Below are 19401 nucleotides of genomic sequence, written 5' to 3'. Positions count from 1 at the left end.
TCGGGCATGAGCCCTTCTTCAGGAATGAGGAAAGTGTGCCAAGCAGGCTAAGATAAAAGGTAGGGAAGAGGGACTTGGTGGAGGGGCGTTGGAAATGCGATAGGTGGAAGGAGGTTAAGGTGAGGGTGATAGGCCGGAGTGGGGGTGGGGTAGAGAGGTCAGGAAGAAGATTGCAGGTTAGGAAGGTGGTGCTGAGTTCGAGGGTTGGGACTGAGACAAGGTGGGGGGACGGGAAATGAGGAAACTGGAGAAATCTGAGTTCATCCCTTGTGGTTGGAGGGTTCCTAGGAAGTATGCCCAGAAGGGAACGTAGATTGTGTTCTTTTGCTTTCGTATTGTACAATTAAAGTTAACATTTTCAACTGTTTGTAGGCTTTCCAAGGTGGGATGGCCGCCCACCCCCACCCTCCACATTGAAAAATGACAAGATGTTACACTATGTTGAGCAATAGGGAAACAGTAGCAGAGGGAGAGAGTTCTAACATAGTATGGTCCTAAAGGTGGGTACCCTGTGTAACTGCAGTTAATATGACAATTGATCAGACAGGCAACAATGTAAAGTAGCAATATATTTATGAATGTGAGCTTCTACTTCCAAAGAAGTGTCACCCATGTCATTTATATACTGTTCATTTGCGTTTCTCTTGCAGTATGTATGTTGTGAATGGCTAATTGTGGCCGGTAGCCTTGATCTGGTGCACAGCTAAACTTTAAATATAACGTCAGTGACAGAAGACCTGGAAGTTCCCAGCACTGGTGGGTGAGTACTTCAAGTGCTGGTGGTAGCGTGAGTGTAGTGCCATAAAGACACGGTGCATACATAGTGAGAAGTGTAGCAGAGAATTGCATGAGAAAACACATAAGAACTTGCACATAGAAACACCTTATTCCTTTGGGCAAGGGAATCAAAATATATTAAGGATAGGGGGAATGGGACAAACACATCAACCATGAGTTTGATGAATAGCAGAACATGTTCAAGTAGTTGAATGATTTACTACTTAAAACATTTGCTTCTATGTACATTCTCTGGACTATAGAAAATTAAAAAGTGATCTAATTGACATGCTTACGGTAATGATCTGATTTGATAGGGTGGTTAGATAAAACTATTTCTTCCAATGGGATGGAGGGGACATCCATAATCTTAAAACTAGAACTAAACTTGTCCAAAGTGAAGTCATAAAGCGTTCCTTCACACAAAGTCTTATGGAAATTTGAAACTTGCCTTTATGGCTGTTGGGACCAGATCAATTCAAAAGTTCAAAACTGCGATTATATTGGGTTGAGGATACTAAGGTGGATAAATGTTAATTTGGTCACACAGAACTTGAATAATGTTTTAAAAATACACATTTTGTAAAGGCTGTGATAGATTCTTGATCCATATGGGAATCAAAGGTATTGGGGAAAACTCAGGAAAATGGATGCGAGGAATATCGGATTAGCCATGATCCTACTGAATCGTGGAACAGGCTTGATGGGCTGTTCCTATTTCCTATGGTCTTCAAATCAAAACGTTTTAATCCAAAATGAGTGAAAAGCTTTGACAAATTGTGTCTTCTTTGAGCATTTGCAAGTAAAATGTCCTGATCGAGTAAATAAGGAGGAACTGAATTGCCATGAAATATACTCTTCCAACAATATCAACTAATATACACCAAAATACTGTATACCTACTTTTGATGTAAGCAAATGTAACCAGGGTGCTGATAACAATTTTGCCTTCTTTCAAAGAAAAGCTGGATTCTTGAGGACGCAAAGATTTATTGGCTATAAATACAAAAAGATTTAAAAAATTTATAAATTTTGCTACACGCAAATTTTTACATGCAATTAATTACTTACGTTGAAAACAAAGTATATAGCAAGATTCCACAGACAGATAAATCTCCAGTTAATGTTTTTTGTAGTGGTGTTACTGGTGACGTTGAGTTATGGAAAGCTACTTACACTTCTTTGAATAATGTTACAAGATCTTTAGTTGAATCACAGGGATTTGCTTTTCTAAAATGCAGCACCTCACTTTTATCTAAATTAAACTTCATCTGCCACTTCTCAGCCCAGTGGCCCACCTGATCAAGATCCCATTGTAACCTGAGGTAACCCTCTTCGCTGTCTACTACCCCTCCAATTTTGGTGTCATCTGCAAACTTACTAATTATACCTCTTATGCTCACATCCAAATCATTTATGTAAAATACAAAAAGTAGAGAACCCAGCACTGATCCTTGTGGCACTCCACTGGTCACAGGCCTCCAGTCTGAAAAACAACCCTCCACCACCACCCTCTGTCTTCTACCTTTGAGCCAGTTCTGTATCCAAATGGCTAGTTCTCCCTATATTCCATAAGATCTAGCCTTGCTAACCAGTCTCCCATGGGGAACCTTGTGGAATGCCTTACTGAAGTCCATATGGATCATATCTACCACTCTGCCCTCATCAGTCCTCCTTGATAATTCTTCAAAAAACTCAATCAAGTTTGTGAGACATGATTTCCCATGCACAAAGCCATGCTGACTATCCCAAATCAGTCATTGCCTTTCCAAATATATGTACATTCTGTCCCTGAGGATTCCCTCCAACAACTTGCCCACCACCGACGTCAGGCTCACTGGTCTATAGTTTCCTGGCTTGTCCTTCATAAACAGTGGCACCATGTTCGCCAACCCCCAGTCATCCGGAAGCTCACCTGTGACTAAAAATGATACAAATATCTCAGTAAGAGGCTCAGCAATCACTTCCTTAGCTTCCCACAGAGTTCAAGGGTACACTTGATCACGTCCTGGGGATTTATCCACTTTTATGCGTTTCAAGACATCCAGCACTTCTTCTGCTGTAATATTGACATTTTTCAAGATATCACCATCTATTTCCTTATATTCTATATCTTCATGTCCTTTTCCACAGTAAATACTGACACAAAATACTCATTTAGTATCACCCCCATCTCCTGCAGCTCCACATAAAGGCCGCCTTCCTGATCTTTGAGGGGCCCTATTCTCTCCCTAGTTACCCTTTTGTCCTTAATGTATTTGTAAAAACCTTTTGGATTCTCCTTAACTCTATTTGCCAAAGCTATCTCATGTCCCCTTTTTTGCCCTCCTGATTTCGCACTTAAGTATATTCCTACTGCCTTTATAATGCTTCATGCTTGTTTTATTACATCACTTCTATTCAGTTATATAATTACATCATATAAATTTATGGATATATGGTTCATAGCTGTCTCTTTGTTTGTGTTTCCTTGCAAGCCTTGCTGGATCTTGTGAATCTGAACACTGTTGAGGGTTGACAGCAGTGAAAAACATTTCCACTCAGGCAGTATAGCCAGTAAGTTTATATAATTACATTAATCACAACCTGACTCACTCCAATCTTTGTTTATCCAAAGTCAGATGATTTGGAGGATTCATTGTTCTCCCTGGCTATGTTCTCCACAAACTTGGAAGAATGGTAATTTGTTGCCTTTGACTGTCTTTCTGATGGTCTGAGGCTTGGAGTTCTCTCTGACGGAAGGATTTTTAATCTGTCGAACTTCTTTCATGGAGGATTTGGGCCTTGTTCAACCAGGCAGTTTTTTTTTCTTTGCAGTACCTTGAACCTGTGGACATTGGTAGTCCCTTCTTAGTTGGTGACTCTTATGGAGCTGAATATATCACATTGTCAATCTGTGTCAGTCTCAATCAGCCTACAGTTCTGTGCTGGAGGAGGTAGAACTATTACTTCAATTTATTAAATAGTTTGGAATTTTTTGTTCACCCTCAACAATTGAATTATTGGTGAAACCAGTTTGTTCACTTCCTCAGTTGTTTTACTTGAAGAGTACATTCTTGCTTGGTATGATCTCCATTACTGTACGGGGTTCTCCTGTGGAAGACAAGGAGGTCAAATATTCTGCTTGAACTTGTTTCTTCCAAGTCACTTTGGCTTCTAATGTTATACTTGACTCTTTTCATAACAAGTTGTTCACTAAGCAATGTTGCAATTTGAGTTACTTCAGTTATAGATTTTTAAGTTATCTCAAGTGGGATATATGGTTCATGAGTTGTCTCTTTGTTTGTGTTCCCTTGCAAGCCTTGTTGGATCTTGGGAGTCTGAACACTGTTGAGCATTGACAGCAGTGAAAAACATTTCCACTAAGCCAGTACAGTCCCAGCTTTCCATGTCATTGAAATTAAATAACTAAATTTCTTATCCCAATGCAGTTAACTCAGGGAATTCTGCTTTAAGATTATGTTCTGCCATGAGCTATCTAGCTGTGTAAAATATTTACCAGCTGTTTTTTGATGTTTTATACTTTAACCTCTTCCGTCTGTTGAATGAAATTGATGACTATATATAGATTTCAACTCAAGTGAGAATTCTAGGTTGTGAAGTACTTTTAGGTCTTCTCTTTTTTTGTGTCCAATATGTCAGGGAGTTGTTTGTAGCATATATTTTAGTATTAAAGTGTTAGGTCTATTGGACCAGTTGGTTGCATTTCTGTCAGCCTGAGAGTATAATTTTCAAATCAAGTTTCACCATCCAGTAATACGATGACATTTGCTCCAGTGTCTAATTTGAAATTCACAAGATGCCATGGCATATCCAGAAATGTCAGGGCTGGATCACCTGCTTCCCATAGGAAACTTTCTATCTTCTAGTAATTGTTCTAATGTTCTATCTTTGTGCAGATAACTCTTTGATATTTTGTTTTTCTGTGGCTGCGTCCTGCTTTGAGATATTTTCTGAAAGTTGTTTTTATAGCAAAAGTGTTATAATAAAAGAACATTAATAGCTGGGCATAGTTTGAGCCGGTGAGATTTTTTTTGTTCCATAGCATTTGCAAGGACTGTCAATGTATTGCTGAAAAGACAAATTTTGTCAAAGCTTTTTGCCTTGTACTCATCAAGACAATTTCCAACACATTGACCAATCAGAGTCTACTTGCTAACCAACCAGCACTTATCTCTCATGCAGCATCAATATTGATTTTCGCTTTGAATTGATGTATCAGGAATTTTCTTGATGAATGCAAGATGCAAAGCTTTGATTAAAATATAACTTGTTTCCAGCACAACTCAAGTTCTGTACTGTCCTATACATGTATGGCTTATCTGTATCTTTCTGATGAGCTCCTGTACCAAATTTGATCTTCTCTTAGAATTGATTCAGGACCTCTGCTTTACTCACTATTTGAATAATTTTTGGGCTGTTATAGATCTGACAAGTTATCATCAATGCCTATCACAGTTTGGCTCTTTATGAATTCAGGATATAAATCACTATATTCACATCTCTCCACTAGTTTGTGGAGGCCATTAACAAAATCACTGGTGGAATCCTCTGGATGCTGCGAATCTTCTCATTCAGGAATTTTACTATGTCAGCGGTTGAAATGATTGCCAAAACCTTTTGATATTTCTTCAATTTTATCTGTTGATTCTTTTACACTCCACTGAGTTATAACATCTGCTACACTCCATTCTACACAAAAGTGTACTTACTTGGTCAGCTCCTGACAGCATCTGTTTCAAAATCATTATTATACTTCAAGAATTGCTTTCTCTAGGATACCCAATGTTGTGCACTATTTGGCTCATTTCTGAAATTAAATCTTCCAGGCAATACTTTTTTTTTCTAAAGCCAGGTTCCCCAATGTGGTTGGATCTTTATCTGGTTGAAAGATCTTTATTTTGCAGTGAAGCTGGTTCATCTGTGCTTTCGTGTAATGGAGAATTTTCCTGCATTTTGTGGCTGAAATGGGGATTTTCCCTTTATCATGGCTTTATTGAAGACTTCCAAGAGATTTCACCTGTTAGATCAGGACTGCTTAAATATTTAATTTACCCAGTGCTTATGCAATTTTAATTGGTAAATTTGTGATAGCCCTGACTCTCTGATTCCAGTTTGAGTTTCTGTCTTGTACCTGCTACTTCTGTTTTTTTTGTGCACTTTGGCAGTGTCAGGCTGAACTCTAACTCAGCTTATTTAAATTCTCGGCTGTTCAGCTTGAATTGTTGCACTATTTAAGGTTTCCCTTTCATTTCAGGGACTTTTATTTTTTGACTAATGTAATCCCCAATGGCCAGCTCAACATGGTCACGGGACAGCTCCTATAGACCGCTTCGCAATTCAGCCTGTACCTACAGTTTGGAAATGCAGATTTCCTCTGTAGCGGTGCACCTCTTATCATTCCAAAAATGCTTGCTGTTGTCCTTTGAAGTGTGCATCAGAGAGGAGTTGCTGCAAGATTTTCTTTTTTGGGTTCGTCAGATTTTCAGGTATCCACCGATGATCTTCACACTCACTGTGGGGCATGTGTATGTCAATCAGTCTTCAGGTACTATCCATTGGTGATTACTATTTAAAATGAAGCTAAAGCAAATTTTCAAATCAGCTCCATTGCTCACTATGTTGTAGACACTGCCATCAATACTTTCTAGTCATATGTTTCTCCGCAGTCCATATAGTCTAGTATAAATGAGGATTGCCACTTCTGGTCTAACTACATGAATATCTTGTAGTAAACAGCATATAGTTTATTGCGCCTCTGCAAGCATGTACAGTACATGCTACAAGGATATGGGTGGCATGGCGGCTCAGTGGTTAGCACTGTAGCCTCACAGCACCAGGGTCCCAGGTTCGATCCCAGCCCTGGGTGACTGTTGGTGTGGAGTTTGCACGTTTTCTCCCACAGTCCAAAGATGTGTAGGTTAGGTGAATTGGCTATGCTAAATTACCCATAGTGTTAGGTGCATTAGTCAGAGGGAAATTAGTCTGGGTGGGGCACTCTTTGGAAGGTCGGTGTGGACTTGTTGGGCTGAAGGGGCTGTTTCCACATTGTAAAGAATCTAATCTAATATGGTATATATTATTTCAGAGACTGTTGGGAGGACCCGGTCTTTCAAAACCCTCGTGATGTTATCGCAATGGATAGTACTAGTTAGTATTAACCTTTCTCAGATTGTTTCAGACCCAAATAAACAATGGGCTGCTTTCAGCGGCCCCCTGTCTTTCCAAGTGTTGAGTTCCTCAATTGAGCACTATGTGGCTGACAAAGAGGGACCTTTCTATTGAGTACACTGCTTCCCAGTACAACAGGGCTTGCTTTGCCTTCTTCTGGAAACACAGGACAGCCATGCAAATTCTACTTAATCTCCAAGCTACCACCAATGCAAAGGCACAGGGCTCACTTTTTGCATCAACCCCTTCCCACCTCCCAACTCCACTGTGGGTGATTTTCCCACCACTGGCAGACTGACACTTAGCCTCTGCAGTCATTAAGTGGGCTTGACAACCATGTTTCCTCTTTCGAGGGGCTAGATTAATTTCACCCATGCTTTGAAATAGTGTCTGTTGTGTATGTGCTTTTTGTTGTTGGTCAGCTATATATAAATAATGCGTCAACTAATGTTAGCAAGTGTTTCAAATCCAGAGGAACCTTGATTATCCGAATATCAATTATCCATATTTCGGATTATCCGAAGAAGATCTCAAGGTCCTAATTATATCAAAAATGTATTTCAATACTGTTCACATCTTTTGTTTACAAGATTAAAATGAACCCGCTTACAGGAATGCTGCCAAGAACAGTCCTAGACATCAATGGGAGCCCAGGCACTGTCTCCAAATGACTGGCCGCCTGCGCATTCTAGCTCTCTCTCCCCACACTTTCTCTGGAGTTCTACACATGGGTGTACCCTAAACCCCCCCTTTGCACATGGTGTGCTGCTGCCTATCCCCTGAATGGGGAGCGGATTTAGCAAGTGCTGACTGTGTCAATCCTATTGAACTGATTGGGGCGAGGGGGGGATCTTCAGCAATGCTGTTGGTCCCTTACACACAAGTGTGTGTCTGCTCAGAAACAAACCCTGAGACAGAGAGGGAGCAAGACAGGCACTGCGAGGAAAAAGGAAACTTCAGAAAACACCAACACGGAGAAGAGAGGCATTGAATCAATTCACCGAATAATCAATTATCCGAACGAAATAGTGTCTACCCATCTCGTTCGGATAATCAAGGTTCCTCTGTAGTAGTATTGGCAGTGATTAGGATGTAATAGAAGCAGCAATAGACAGTAAACCTACCATTTTCATTATAAACCCATGAAGGTGTAAGACCAGAGAAATTTGGATCAGCTTCCTGTAGTAACAGTTTGGAAACTGAAAAAGATTTTAAAAAGAAACTTCAGTTAAATTAAAAACCAGCAATTACAGTCTTTGGCAAGTCTTGTAGCTTATGAAGCAGACATTATTCTCAGACCACATGTTACTGTAGATGGTCTTTTACTGGCATATTTCAGATGCAAATAAGATTTTCTTCTTTCAAGTTCTGCATTAGTGGTCTCTCCCATAAATGGTTCCCATGTCCCTCATGAACCATGATGACTTTTTTATACTCCAATATCGAGTTAACCAAGTGCAGGACTGAGGGATGATAGCTTTGCTACATATATCAGCTACTGAATACACTGCCATTGGCAGACTGAAAAACATTCCTCCAACACAAGGCATAATTTCAAATGTGCAATCAGCTTAGATTACATAAAATAAATGAACAAACAATATACAATTTGTTACAGTGACAGGATTCAGTTTTCCTATTTACATTGCAAGGAAAAAAATAATCAGTGCACAAATTCATTATACTCCTAAATATAGCTTCAATTTCAAAGACAGCAGATTAAGACCTATTAAAAATGTAATAAAATGTTATTGTCACCTGTTCCAAACTTAGTCCATTCACTGATGAAAACTTTATCCATTCCGTTTTTGTCTCCAGACTCAATGATCCCAATATTACCTTGGTTAGTTTTCCATTCTCTTTTCCAATGAGCTTCAACTCATCCTATACTCCTGTGAAGATCCCAATCTTCGCTCTGGTCTCCAAAACCTCCAATTTAAAACTTTCATCACCATCACCACCATCATCATTAAAACATCCTCACCACCAGCCAGAACAGCATCATCCTGAAAATCTCTGCTCCCCTCTAAACCTATATTCCTTTTCTATGAACTCTCTCTTGCCTTAGGGTGAGTTTTAACAGTATGAGTGTGGGAGTTTGGGAGAAGCTGGGAGTTAAAAGTGTGAAATTGATTGCATGTTGGAAATTGGCTCCAAATTGTGACTTCTGCATGTAACTGAAACTCATGAGAGTACACTGAAGTACACTGCTCATGTGGTTTTAATTTACAACTTGGATGGGGATCAAGATGACCAGCAGCATCAACAGCATTAGATACAGAAAAATGCGGCAGGGTGTACACCAGCAGAAGTGACAACAGCTGCCTCTGCATGGACCTACTGTTTCAAAGGAGACGGGGATGAATTCAGAGGTACAGCTTACAGGAGTCCATACTAACCAAGTAGGATAAACCTTATGATAGTCAGGGTTTGGCATCAGATGGTGGCAGATAATTGTAATCTGCTGGAACAAATAATACTGATTACAGTCCATACTTTAGAAATGATCACTGCCCTGAACTTCTTTCCTTCTGCTCCTTCAAGAACTCTGCTGGAGACATTTGCTGGAGCTCTCTGTCAAGTGCCCACAAATACTTAACACCAGGACTGGTGAGCTATTTGTTAGGATAGATGCCCTGATGAAGGGTTTATGCCTGAAATGTCAATTTTCTTGCTTCTCGGATGCTGCTTGAGCGGCTGTGCTTTTCCAGCACCACTCTAATCTAGACTCTGATTTCCAACATCTGCAGTCCTCACTTTTGCCTATTTGTTAGGATAGGCGATCTTGTCAAATTTGCCACTGATGATGCCAGTCACATTGAATGGGTGTCCAGGCCTGTAGTTCTAGCTAGTGTTCCAAAGTATCCAATCCAGTTGTCCCACTGCAGATACAATAATGGCATGCACCTGACAAAAAATTGTTCAGTTTTCTTTGTCCACGAAAACTAGGACAAATTTACCCATATAAAATTGATCAGATGTGTCCTGTCCACAAAAAGTGGGAATAATCCTACATAACCAATTACCACCTCCTTATTTTATTCTCAAAAATCGCCAAAGTAACTGAAAGTGTTCTGGACAGCACTGCTAAGTGGCACCTCATCACCAGAAGCCTTCTCATTCATCATCAATTGACTTCCACCAAGCCCACATAGCTTCAAACCTCAGTACAACTTTAGTCCAAACATTGACAAAAGAGATAATTCCAAAGGTGAGATTGACAGCCTTGACATCAAGGCACATTTGACTGAGTGTGGCATCATGGAGCCCTAAAAAAGCTCAAGTCATTGAGGATCAGGGAGAAACTCTGGCACTGGTAGATGGCTGTGATTGTTGGCATCCAATGATCTTTGCCTTTCAGGAGTTAGTTGGCACAGTGCCCTAGGCCCAAGGATCTTCAGCTGCTGAACAACAGCCTCCCTCCATCATTTCAGAAGTGAATAGACAAATTAGGAGCAGGAACACTCACACCCTCAATCTGGATTTGCCACTCAAGAAGGTCATGGCTAAATGATTATTCAATATTCTTGCCTACCTTTGATAACCTTTCACCCCATTAATTGACAAGAACCTGTTTATTTCTGTCTTAAAAATACTCAAAACCTCTGTTCGCACCATGTTTTGAGGAAGAGAGTTCCAAAGAGTTAAACCCACTGAGAGAAAAACATTCTCCTCTTCTCTCTGAAAAAGGAGTTGGACAATGAATTGAACAGGTATTTTATATTGGTCTTCACTACAGAGATATAAGTAATATCCTGGATATAGCTATAAATAAAGAAACGGAAAGAAAAGGAACTCAAGAATATTACAAAATCACCAAGGAAGAGGAAATTTGCAGATGACACAAAGGTTGGAGGTGTCGTTGAGAGTATAGAGGGACGTAGACAGGATGCAGAGCAGGGCTGAGAAATGGCAGATAGAGTTCAACCTGGATAAATGCTAAGTGATGCATTTTGGAAGGTCGAACTCGAATGCTGAATACAGGATTAAAGACAGGATTCTTGGCAGTGTGGAGGAACAAAGGGATCTGGGTGTACAAGTACGTAGATCCCTCAGAGTTGCCACCCAAGTGGATAGGGTTGTTCAGAAAACATATGGTGTTTTGGCTTTCATTAACTGGAGGATCGGGTTTAAGAGCCGCGAGGTTTTGCTGCAGTCTACAAGTCCCTGGTGAGACCACACTTTGAATATCGTGTACAGTTCTGGTTGCCCTACTAATAGAAAGATACAGAGGCTTTGGAGAGGGTGCAAAGAAGGTTTACCAGGATACTGCCTGGACTGAAAGGCTTGCCTTATGAAGAAAGGTTGAAAAAGCATGGACTTTTCTCTCTGGAGAGAAGGAGGAAGAGAGGAGACCTGATCGAGGTGTACAAAATAATGAGAAGAATAGATAGAGTCAATAGCCAGAGACTTTTCCCCAGGGCAGGATGGACTGGTACAAGAAGTCATATTTTGAAGATATTAGGTGGAAGGTATAAAGGGGACGTCAGAGGTAGGTTCTTTACGCAGAGAGTTGTGAATGCATGGAATGCGTTGCCAGCGGTGGTGGTGGAAGCAGAGTCATTGGGAACATTTAAGCAACTGCTGGATATGCATATGGATAGCAGTGAGTTACTTTATTTTACATTAGGATTAAGTCTCGGCACACTCTTGGCCAGGGTGGCATGGTGGCTTAGTGGTTAGCAATGCTGCCTCACAGCACTAGGGTCCCGGGTTTGATTCCAACCTCAGGTGATTGTCTGTGTGGAGTTTGCACATTCTCCCTGTGCCTGTGTGGGTTTGCTCTGGTTTCCTCCCATAGTCCAAAGATGTGCAGGTTAGGTGAATTGGCCATGCTTAAATTGTCAATTAGGTGCATTAATCAGAGGGAAAAGGGGTTGGGTGGGTTACTCTTCAGAGTGTCGGTGTGGACCAAACGGCCTGTTCTCTGCTGTACTGTTCTATGTAATTAAAGCTAACATGAATGTTATAGTTTATTATGAAGGGTATTTAGCTAGCATGCCTTCATGCCCCACATCAAAATGGTTGATGTAAATTGTACAAATCTTGTGACCTCACCACATACACTGTGTAGCCCACACATTTTATTCAACATATTCTGCTAATCAAAAAAAGATCTATTTATGCATACTGTCTGCTTTCTGCCAACTGTTAATCTTCTATCTATGCTAATATGTTATCACTTAACCTTGAGCTTTCATTTTCCTTCATTGTTTTCCAGGTGGCATCCTGAAATGCCTTCAGGAAATCCAAGTAGAATACATCTGCTTGCTCCTGTTTATCTACAGCACATGCAGCACGTTTAAGGAACTCCAATAAATTGGGTAAACATGTTTTCCCTTTGATGAAACCATGCTGACTCTTCCTGATTACCTTGAGTTTTCTAAGTGTGCAGCTGTAATCTTTTAATGATTAACTCCAACACCTTCCCCACAACAAATAACAAATGAAGTGGCCTCTAATATCTTGTTTTCTGCCTCCCTCCCTTCTTGAATATGGAGTTATATTTGCTATATTTGAGTCCAATGGACCCTAGGGAAGTTTGGAAATTTAACATGAATTTATCTCCCACTTCATTAGCCATCTTCTTTTATGACCCTAGGATGAAATTCACAACGTTCCTTAGATAGCACATTCCAAACCCAGGACTGCAGCCATCTAGAAGGACAAAAGGGAACAAATACATGGGAATATCAGCAGCTGCAGCTCTCTCAAAGTCACCCACAATTACTTCACTGTTGCTGGATCAAAGTCCTGGAATTCCTGCCCTAATGGTCAACTCACAACAAATGATTTGCAATGGTTCAAAAAAAGTATTGTCCATCACCTTCTCAATGGCAACTAGTTATGGGAAATATGAATGGATGAAAGAAATCCATCTGGACCCATAAAACCACAAGATGTAGGAACAGAAGTTGATCATTCAATCCATCTAGTCTGCTTTGCTATTCAAAAACATTATAGTTTACATGATAATCCCAACACCACTTTGTTGCTTTTTCATCAGAACCCTTGATTCTCTTTCAGAGAATCATCTCAGCCTTGAATATCTAACCAGCTTTGAAAGCCCTCTGCAGCAAAGAATTCCACAGATTGACCACCTTCTGAGAGAAAAAAATTCCACCTATCTCTGTCTTAAATAGACAACTCCTTATACTGAGATTATGTCCTTTGGTGCTAGACTCACCAAAAAGAGGAAGCAATCTCTCCACATCTACCATTTTAAGTCTACTAAGAGTCTTGTACATTTCAATAAGGTGTCCTCTCATTCTCCTAAATGCCAATGAGTATAAGTCCGACCTAAACAACTATTCTTTGCAAGGAAATTCCTCTCTACTCGGGATCAATTTAGTGACCCTTATCTAGATTCCTCCAATGCTAGTATATCCTCCCTTAGACAAATTGACTAGAACAGTTCGCAGCATTCTGGATGCACTCTGACCAGAGCCTTGCATATTTCTAGCTATACCTCCCTACTTTTATACTCCATTCCCTTTGCCATAAAGGGCAATGTTCTATTTACCTTCCTTATTTTTGCTGAACTTGTATGCTAGCTTTTAGTGATTCATGCAGTGGAACCCCAAATCACTCAGAGCTCCAATTTTCTGCACTGTTTCCCCATTTAAATAATATTCAGCTGTTTTATTCTCCCTGCCAAAGCGCATTGGGTCTTATTTGCCCACTTGGCATTCGAAGCGCCAAGTTTTTTTGTCTACTAACTTAACCTGTCTATATGCACCCACACCTCCCCCCTCACCTCCCTCCAAGACCCCAATGGATCCTTCCATATCCATTGCAAATTCACCTGCACCTCCACACACATCATTTACTGTATCCACTGCACCCGATGTGAGGTGACAGGCCGCCTACTTGCGGAACGTTTCAGGGAACACCTCTGGGACACCTGCACCAACCAACCCAACCGTCCCCTGGCTGAACACTTTAACGCCCCCTCCCACTCCGCCAAGGACATGCAGGTCCATGGCTTCCTCCATCGCCAGACCCTGGCCACATGACGCCTGGAGGAAGAGCGCCTCATCTTCCGCCTAGGAACCCTCCAACCACATGGGATGAATGTAGATTTCTCCAGCTTCCTCATTTCCCCTCCCCCCACCTTATCTCAGTCCCATCCCCCGGATTCAGCACCGCCTTCTTGATCTGCAATCTTCTTCCCGACCTCTCCGCCCCAACCCCCTTCCGGCCTATCACCCTCACCCTCACCTCCTTTCACCTATCGTATTCCCAGCGCCCCTCCCCCAAATTCCCCCACCTCCCCACCCCCCACCTTTTATCTCAGCCCGCTTGGCACACCAGCCTCATTCCTGAAGAAGGGCTTATGCCCAAAACGTCGATTCTCCTGCTCCTCGGATGCTGCGCTTTTCCAGCACCACACTTTTCAACATATGCCTTTGTAGACTCCTTATGTCATCCTCACTACTTGCCTTCCCACCTATTTTTATGTCATGTGCAAAACTGGCAATAGTATATTTAGTTCTGTCATCCACGTTATTAATATACAGTATATTGCAACTAATTGTGGCCCTAGCACTGATTCCTGAGATACTCCACTAGTTACAGGTTATCCAACTCATTGTCTGCTACTAATTATCCAGTCCACTATTCATGCTAAAATACTCTCCTGTTACCATTGTCTCATCTTATTAAGTAGCTATATGTGTGGCTCCTGAATGAATGCCTTTTAGAAATCCAAACCTATTACATCTACTGCATCTCCTTTAATTATCCAGTTTGTTATCTCCTCAGGGAACCATAATAAATTTGTCAGAAATGATTTCCCCTCCATGAAGCCATATTGACTCCAATGAAAATGTGGGTTTCCAACCCACATGTGGTCTGCCATTGTAGGATTATAGTGAGATGAGAAGAGATTAACGTATAATACTTTATAGGATTAAAGTAGTATTACAGCAGGCTCTAACATTTAACCAAAAACACCTGTTCAGATAAATGGCCTATAGTCAATTCTGAAAAAGGGGTCACTCAACCTGAAGTGTTAACTCTTGATTTCTCTCCACAGATGCTGCCAGACCTGCTGAGTTTTTCCAGCAGTTTCTGATTTACAGTATCCCAGTTCTTTTGGTTTTTATGGCCTCTAGTCCAGTCTTTTTTTTCTGTCTTCCACCCTTTTTGAATAAGGGTGTTACACTGACAGTTATCCAATCTGAAAATGTGTTGCTGGAAAAGTGCAGCAGGTCAGGCAGCTTCCAAGGAGCAGGAGAATTGATGTTTCGGGATCCTCTGGTACCAGAATCTAAGGATTTTGGAAGATTACTAATAGTATATCCATTATCTTCGTTTAAAATGCTAGGATGCAACATTTGGGTCCCAGGGACATATTGGCCTTTTACCCCAATAGTCTCCCTTGTACTTTTTCTCTAATGATGGCTATTCTGTTCATTTCCTCCCCGCCTTTAGCCCCTTCATTATTTTGAATGTTTGAAATGCTATTAGTATCCTCTACTGTGAAGATTGATGCAAAGTATTTGTCTAGCACCGAGCCATTTGCTGGCTCCCAATCATATTTTTCCAGCATTGTTTTCAAAGGGGCCAATGTTCAATGTTTCCTCAAACCAAAAGAGAAAATGCTATAAAATCTCAGCAGGTCTGGCAGCATCTGTAAGGAGAGAAAAGAGCTGACATTTCGAGTCTAACTTGACAAAGGGTCAGTTAGACTCGAAATGTCAGCTCTTTTCTCTCCTTACAGATGCTGCCAGACCTGCTGAGATTTTCCAGCATTTTCTCTTTTGGTTTCAGATTCCAGCATCCACAGTAATTTGCTTTTATTCAATGTTTCCTCTCTTTTCCTTTATATATAGTTGAAGAAGCTTTAACAGTCTATTTTTATGTTAGTTGCTAGCTTGCAGTCATTATTTATTTTGTCACTCACTTCTTTTGGACTTCATTTGTTGGTTTTAAAATCTTCCCAACTATCTGATTTAGCACTAATCTTTTTCATGTTTTTTTAAAATTTCAATTTGATACATCCTTAACTTCCCTAGTTGGTTTATCCCCTTCCTAGAATCCTTCTTCCTGATTGACTTATATCTTTGCTGTGAGTCAAGAATTTTTTTAAATATCTAGTGTTGTTCACCAATCATACTTTCAGTTAAACCCTTTCTCAGTCCACTCCACCCAACTCAAGTGTCATTTCAATGTAATTACCTTTATCTGAGTTTAGTACTACTCAAGTTTCTCACTCAAACCCAATGCTAAATTCTACCACGTTATGGTTACTGTTCCCTCGGGAACCTTTTACTTTGGATTATTTATTACACCTGCCTCATTATGCATTAATTATAAGGTCCAAAATTACCTGATCCCTGGTTAGATCTACAACATATCATTCCAGAAATCTATTCCAAATATATGCTATGAATTCATCTTCATGCCTGCTTCTGCTAATTTTATTTTCCAATCCATATGAAGATTAAAGAGATCGATTATTAATGTGTTGCCTTCTTAACATGTCCTCATTATTTCCTCAGCTAGTCTGAATCCTACAGAATGGCTACTGTTAGGGATCTTATAGACCATTACTCACACCAATGTCTTCTTCCCCTTTTTAATCCTTGCACCACCCACAAAGATCCTACACCATCCAATCCAAGATAATTTCTTGTTAATGTATTAATTCCATCTTGGTCTAACAAAGCGAGCTCACCACCCTTCAATTCCAGCATTGCCTTTCAAAAGGTCTCATACCCTTGATCGTTTAGTTCCCAACTTTGCATCTGTAATGGCTATAAGACCATATGTATTTACCTGGATTTGTGCTAATAATTCATTTATTTTATTCTGAATACTATTTGCATTCAAGAAAACAGCCACTAATATTTTCCTAATTATCTTTTGTTCCCTCCTTGTCCCTGTTTGCTGCTTTGTTTTATACTGGTATATTATTCCCTTCTTGCCCCCTCAGGATATCATTGTTAAAATAGTTGCCCTGCAATACTGCCTTATCTTTTTGATTTGCAAGCCTAGATTTCCTCCTGAACACTCCAACCCCCAAATTAATTGAAAGCTCTCTCTACAGTCTTCGTTGTTTGATTCACTGGGACACTGGTCGCAATACAGGTTAAGTAAAGCTGTCAAACTGGAACAGTTCCTTTCTATCCAAAGGAAAAAGTGAGTACTGCAGATGCTGGAGATCAGAGTCAAGAGTGTGGTGCTGGAAAAGCACAGCAAGTTAGGAGGCATCCGAGGAGCAGGAGAGTTGATGTTTTGGGCATAAGCCCTTCATCAGGAGTATCTCAGGAACTGAAACCCATTAATCCCACACCAATCGTTAAACCACACACTTAAGTCCTTTAATTTATTTATCCAGTGCCAATTTTGCAGTGGGGCAGGTAACAATCCTCTGATTATGAGTTTGGAGATCTTGCATTTGAGTTTAGCTCCTAACTGTGCAAAGTCTTTCAGCTAAACTACCATTTCAGTCCTATCAACGTTGTCGGTATCAAAGTGAATGAAAACACCTGGATCTCTCCCGTCCCAATGCAAGTTCATTTCTAGCCCTGAGGTGATGCCTTTAAGCCTGGTACCAGGTAGACAATACAATCTATGCTCATAGCTCCAGAAAACAGTATTTACCCATTACTGCATTGTTCCCTATCACTACTACATTCTTATTTCCTCCCTCTACTTGAATAGCTCCCTTTACCACAATGTCATGGTCAGATTGCTCATCCTCCCTACAATCTCAGCTCTCATCCACATACCTTGCAAGAACCTTGCTACTGTTACATAATTGCAGGGACAGACGTTTCTCAAGGACAGCCCTTTGAGCCTCATACCTGCCTCACTCATAATGACACTTCCCTGTCACTGATCAGAGACTAGTTTTGAATTACCTAATTTAAGGTGTATGGTTGCCTCCTGGCCCAAAGTGTCAAGGTAATTTACCCCTTCCTGACAGAGTACATAGTCTGCAGCTCAGATTCCAGATCCCCAAACTCTGATCCAAAAGCGCCTGAGCTGCAAACTCTTACTTTTAACGTGATCACCTTGGTGTTGCATCATCCAAACTAACATCTCGGTCACAGTAATCAAGTTAAAAATCACACAATGCTAGATTATAGTCCAACAGGTTTATTGGAAGCACTAGCTTTCGGACCACTGCTCCTGCATCAGGTAGCTATCTGATGAAGGAGCAGCGCTCCAAAAGCTTGTACCTCCAAGTAAACTTGTTGGACTATAATCTGGCATTGTGTGATTTTTAACTTTATCCACCCAAGTCCAATACCAGCACCACCACATCATTGTTAATTAAGATAGTAATTAAAATCACCGCAGCATCTCTGCACTTTATTGTATTGTTTCCCTTTTTTAATGCTCTAGCAACAATCTTAAACCTAATAATTGAGTGGAATCAAGTCCCAGAGTAGAGGCCGATGTGGGGAAGCGGTCCGGGAGAAAACTTATTTTGTAGCAGCTGAGTGCTGGTGCAGAGCGGATTGGAGACTTGGTGCAGAGTGTGACAGTTTTTGGACTGGGGTCTGGCATGGGCGGTCAGACCATGTGTGGAAGCCTCTGAGCTCAGCTACTGCAATGTAATGCTTATATGTAATTTGTTTACATGACGGTAATGCCTATCCTTTTAACTATGTCCTAATTCTGTAAAATATTAAGATTTATACTTAGGTACTTATGCCTAACATGCTGCCATTAGTTGTGATATTGTAAAACTTTTTATTGTACTCCTGTACATCTGTCCTTCAGAACACATGACAATAAGGGATATTTTATTCTAAAGGCTATTTTTTCAAAAAGAGGAATAAAAGACCGGACACCTGAACACAAACTGCATGCCTCATTTTCACTTTAAAGACTGGAATTCTCAACAATCAGCTACTTTGTTGAGGCAAAGATCAACCACACATCTCTCTTCCCTCCTTCACTGATCTCTTTGAGAGACTTAACTCCTGCACTTGATTGTAAGTCACGCTCAAATGCTCAGTCACACTGGGATGGATACTTATAATGTTCTGAAAACAAAGTACCTATCTAACTCAATAAATGAGGTGCCAGTTTCAGTCAGTTCTTAATTAGACTGCTTTCCCAATACACCACTTGAATATAAGTCTGTTCAAAAGATTCCGATTACAGAACATAAAAACAGTTGATTTCTCTTTAAGCAAATTATAAATTACAATGTATCAAAGACTAATAGGCCTGCAAATCCATCAGCGTGCTTAGTATTACTTCCTTTGTGATTGTAACTTTGTTCTTTCCTTCCACATCTTGATTTAAGGTATTACTGATATGATTTTGGTATCCTCTATGACCAAGAGAGAAAGCAAAATATTTGTTCATTTCATCTGTCACTCCCTTATTATTTACTACTAACGTCCCATTCTCACTCTCTAGAGGACCAACAGTCACTTTAGTTACTCTTTTCCTTGTTAAATACCTGTAGGAACTTATTTTTTTTTT

At 40.4% G+C, this 19401-nt stretch overlaps 1 protein-coding gene across 1 annotated transcript in view; it reads right to left on the bottom strand.

Annotated features, from left to right (window-relative positions):
• Positions 1 to 19401, bottom strand: part of eva1c (eva-1 homolog C (C. elegans)) — a 150753-nt gene that overhangs the window by 8654 nt on the left and 122698 nt on the right. Inside the window, exons 7-8 of the mRNA XM_072585499.1 lie at positions 8073 to 8147; positions 1681 to 1773 (exon numbers count right to left, since the gene is read on the bottom strand). Of these exons, the coding sequence (XP_072441600.1) occupies positions 1681 to 1773; positions 8073 to 8147 (168 nt within the window). The remainder of the gene's footprint in view (positions 1 to 1680; positions 1774 to 8072; positions 8148 to 19401) is intronic.

Source organism: Chiloscyllium punctatum, chromosome 15 (assembly GCF_047496795.1).
Source record: "Chiloscyllium punctatum isolate Juve2018m chromosome 15, sChiPun1.3, whole genome shotgun sequence".
In the NCBI taxonomy this organism is placed as follows: Eukaryota; Metazoa; Chordata; class Chondrichthyes; order Orectolobiformes; family Hemiscylliidae; genus Chiloscyllium; species Chiloscyllium punctatum.
The sequence above is the reverse complement of the archived record's forward strand: the minus strand, read 5'-3'. Positions and strand labels throughout refer to the sequence as shown.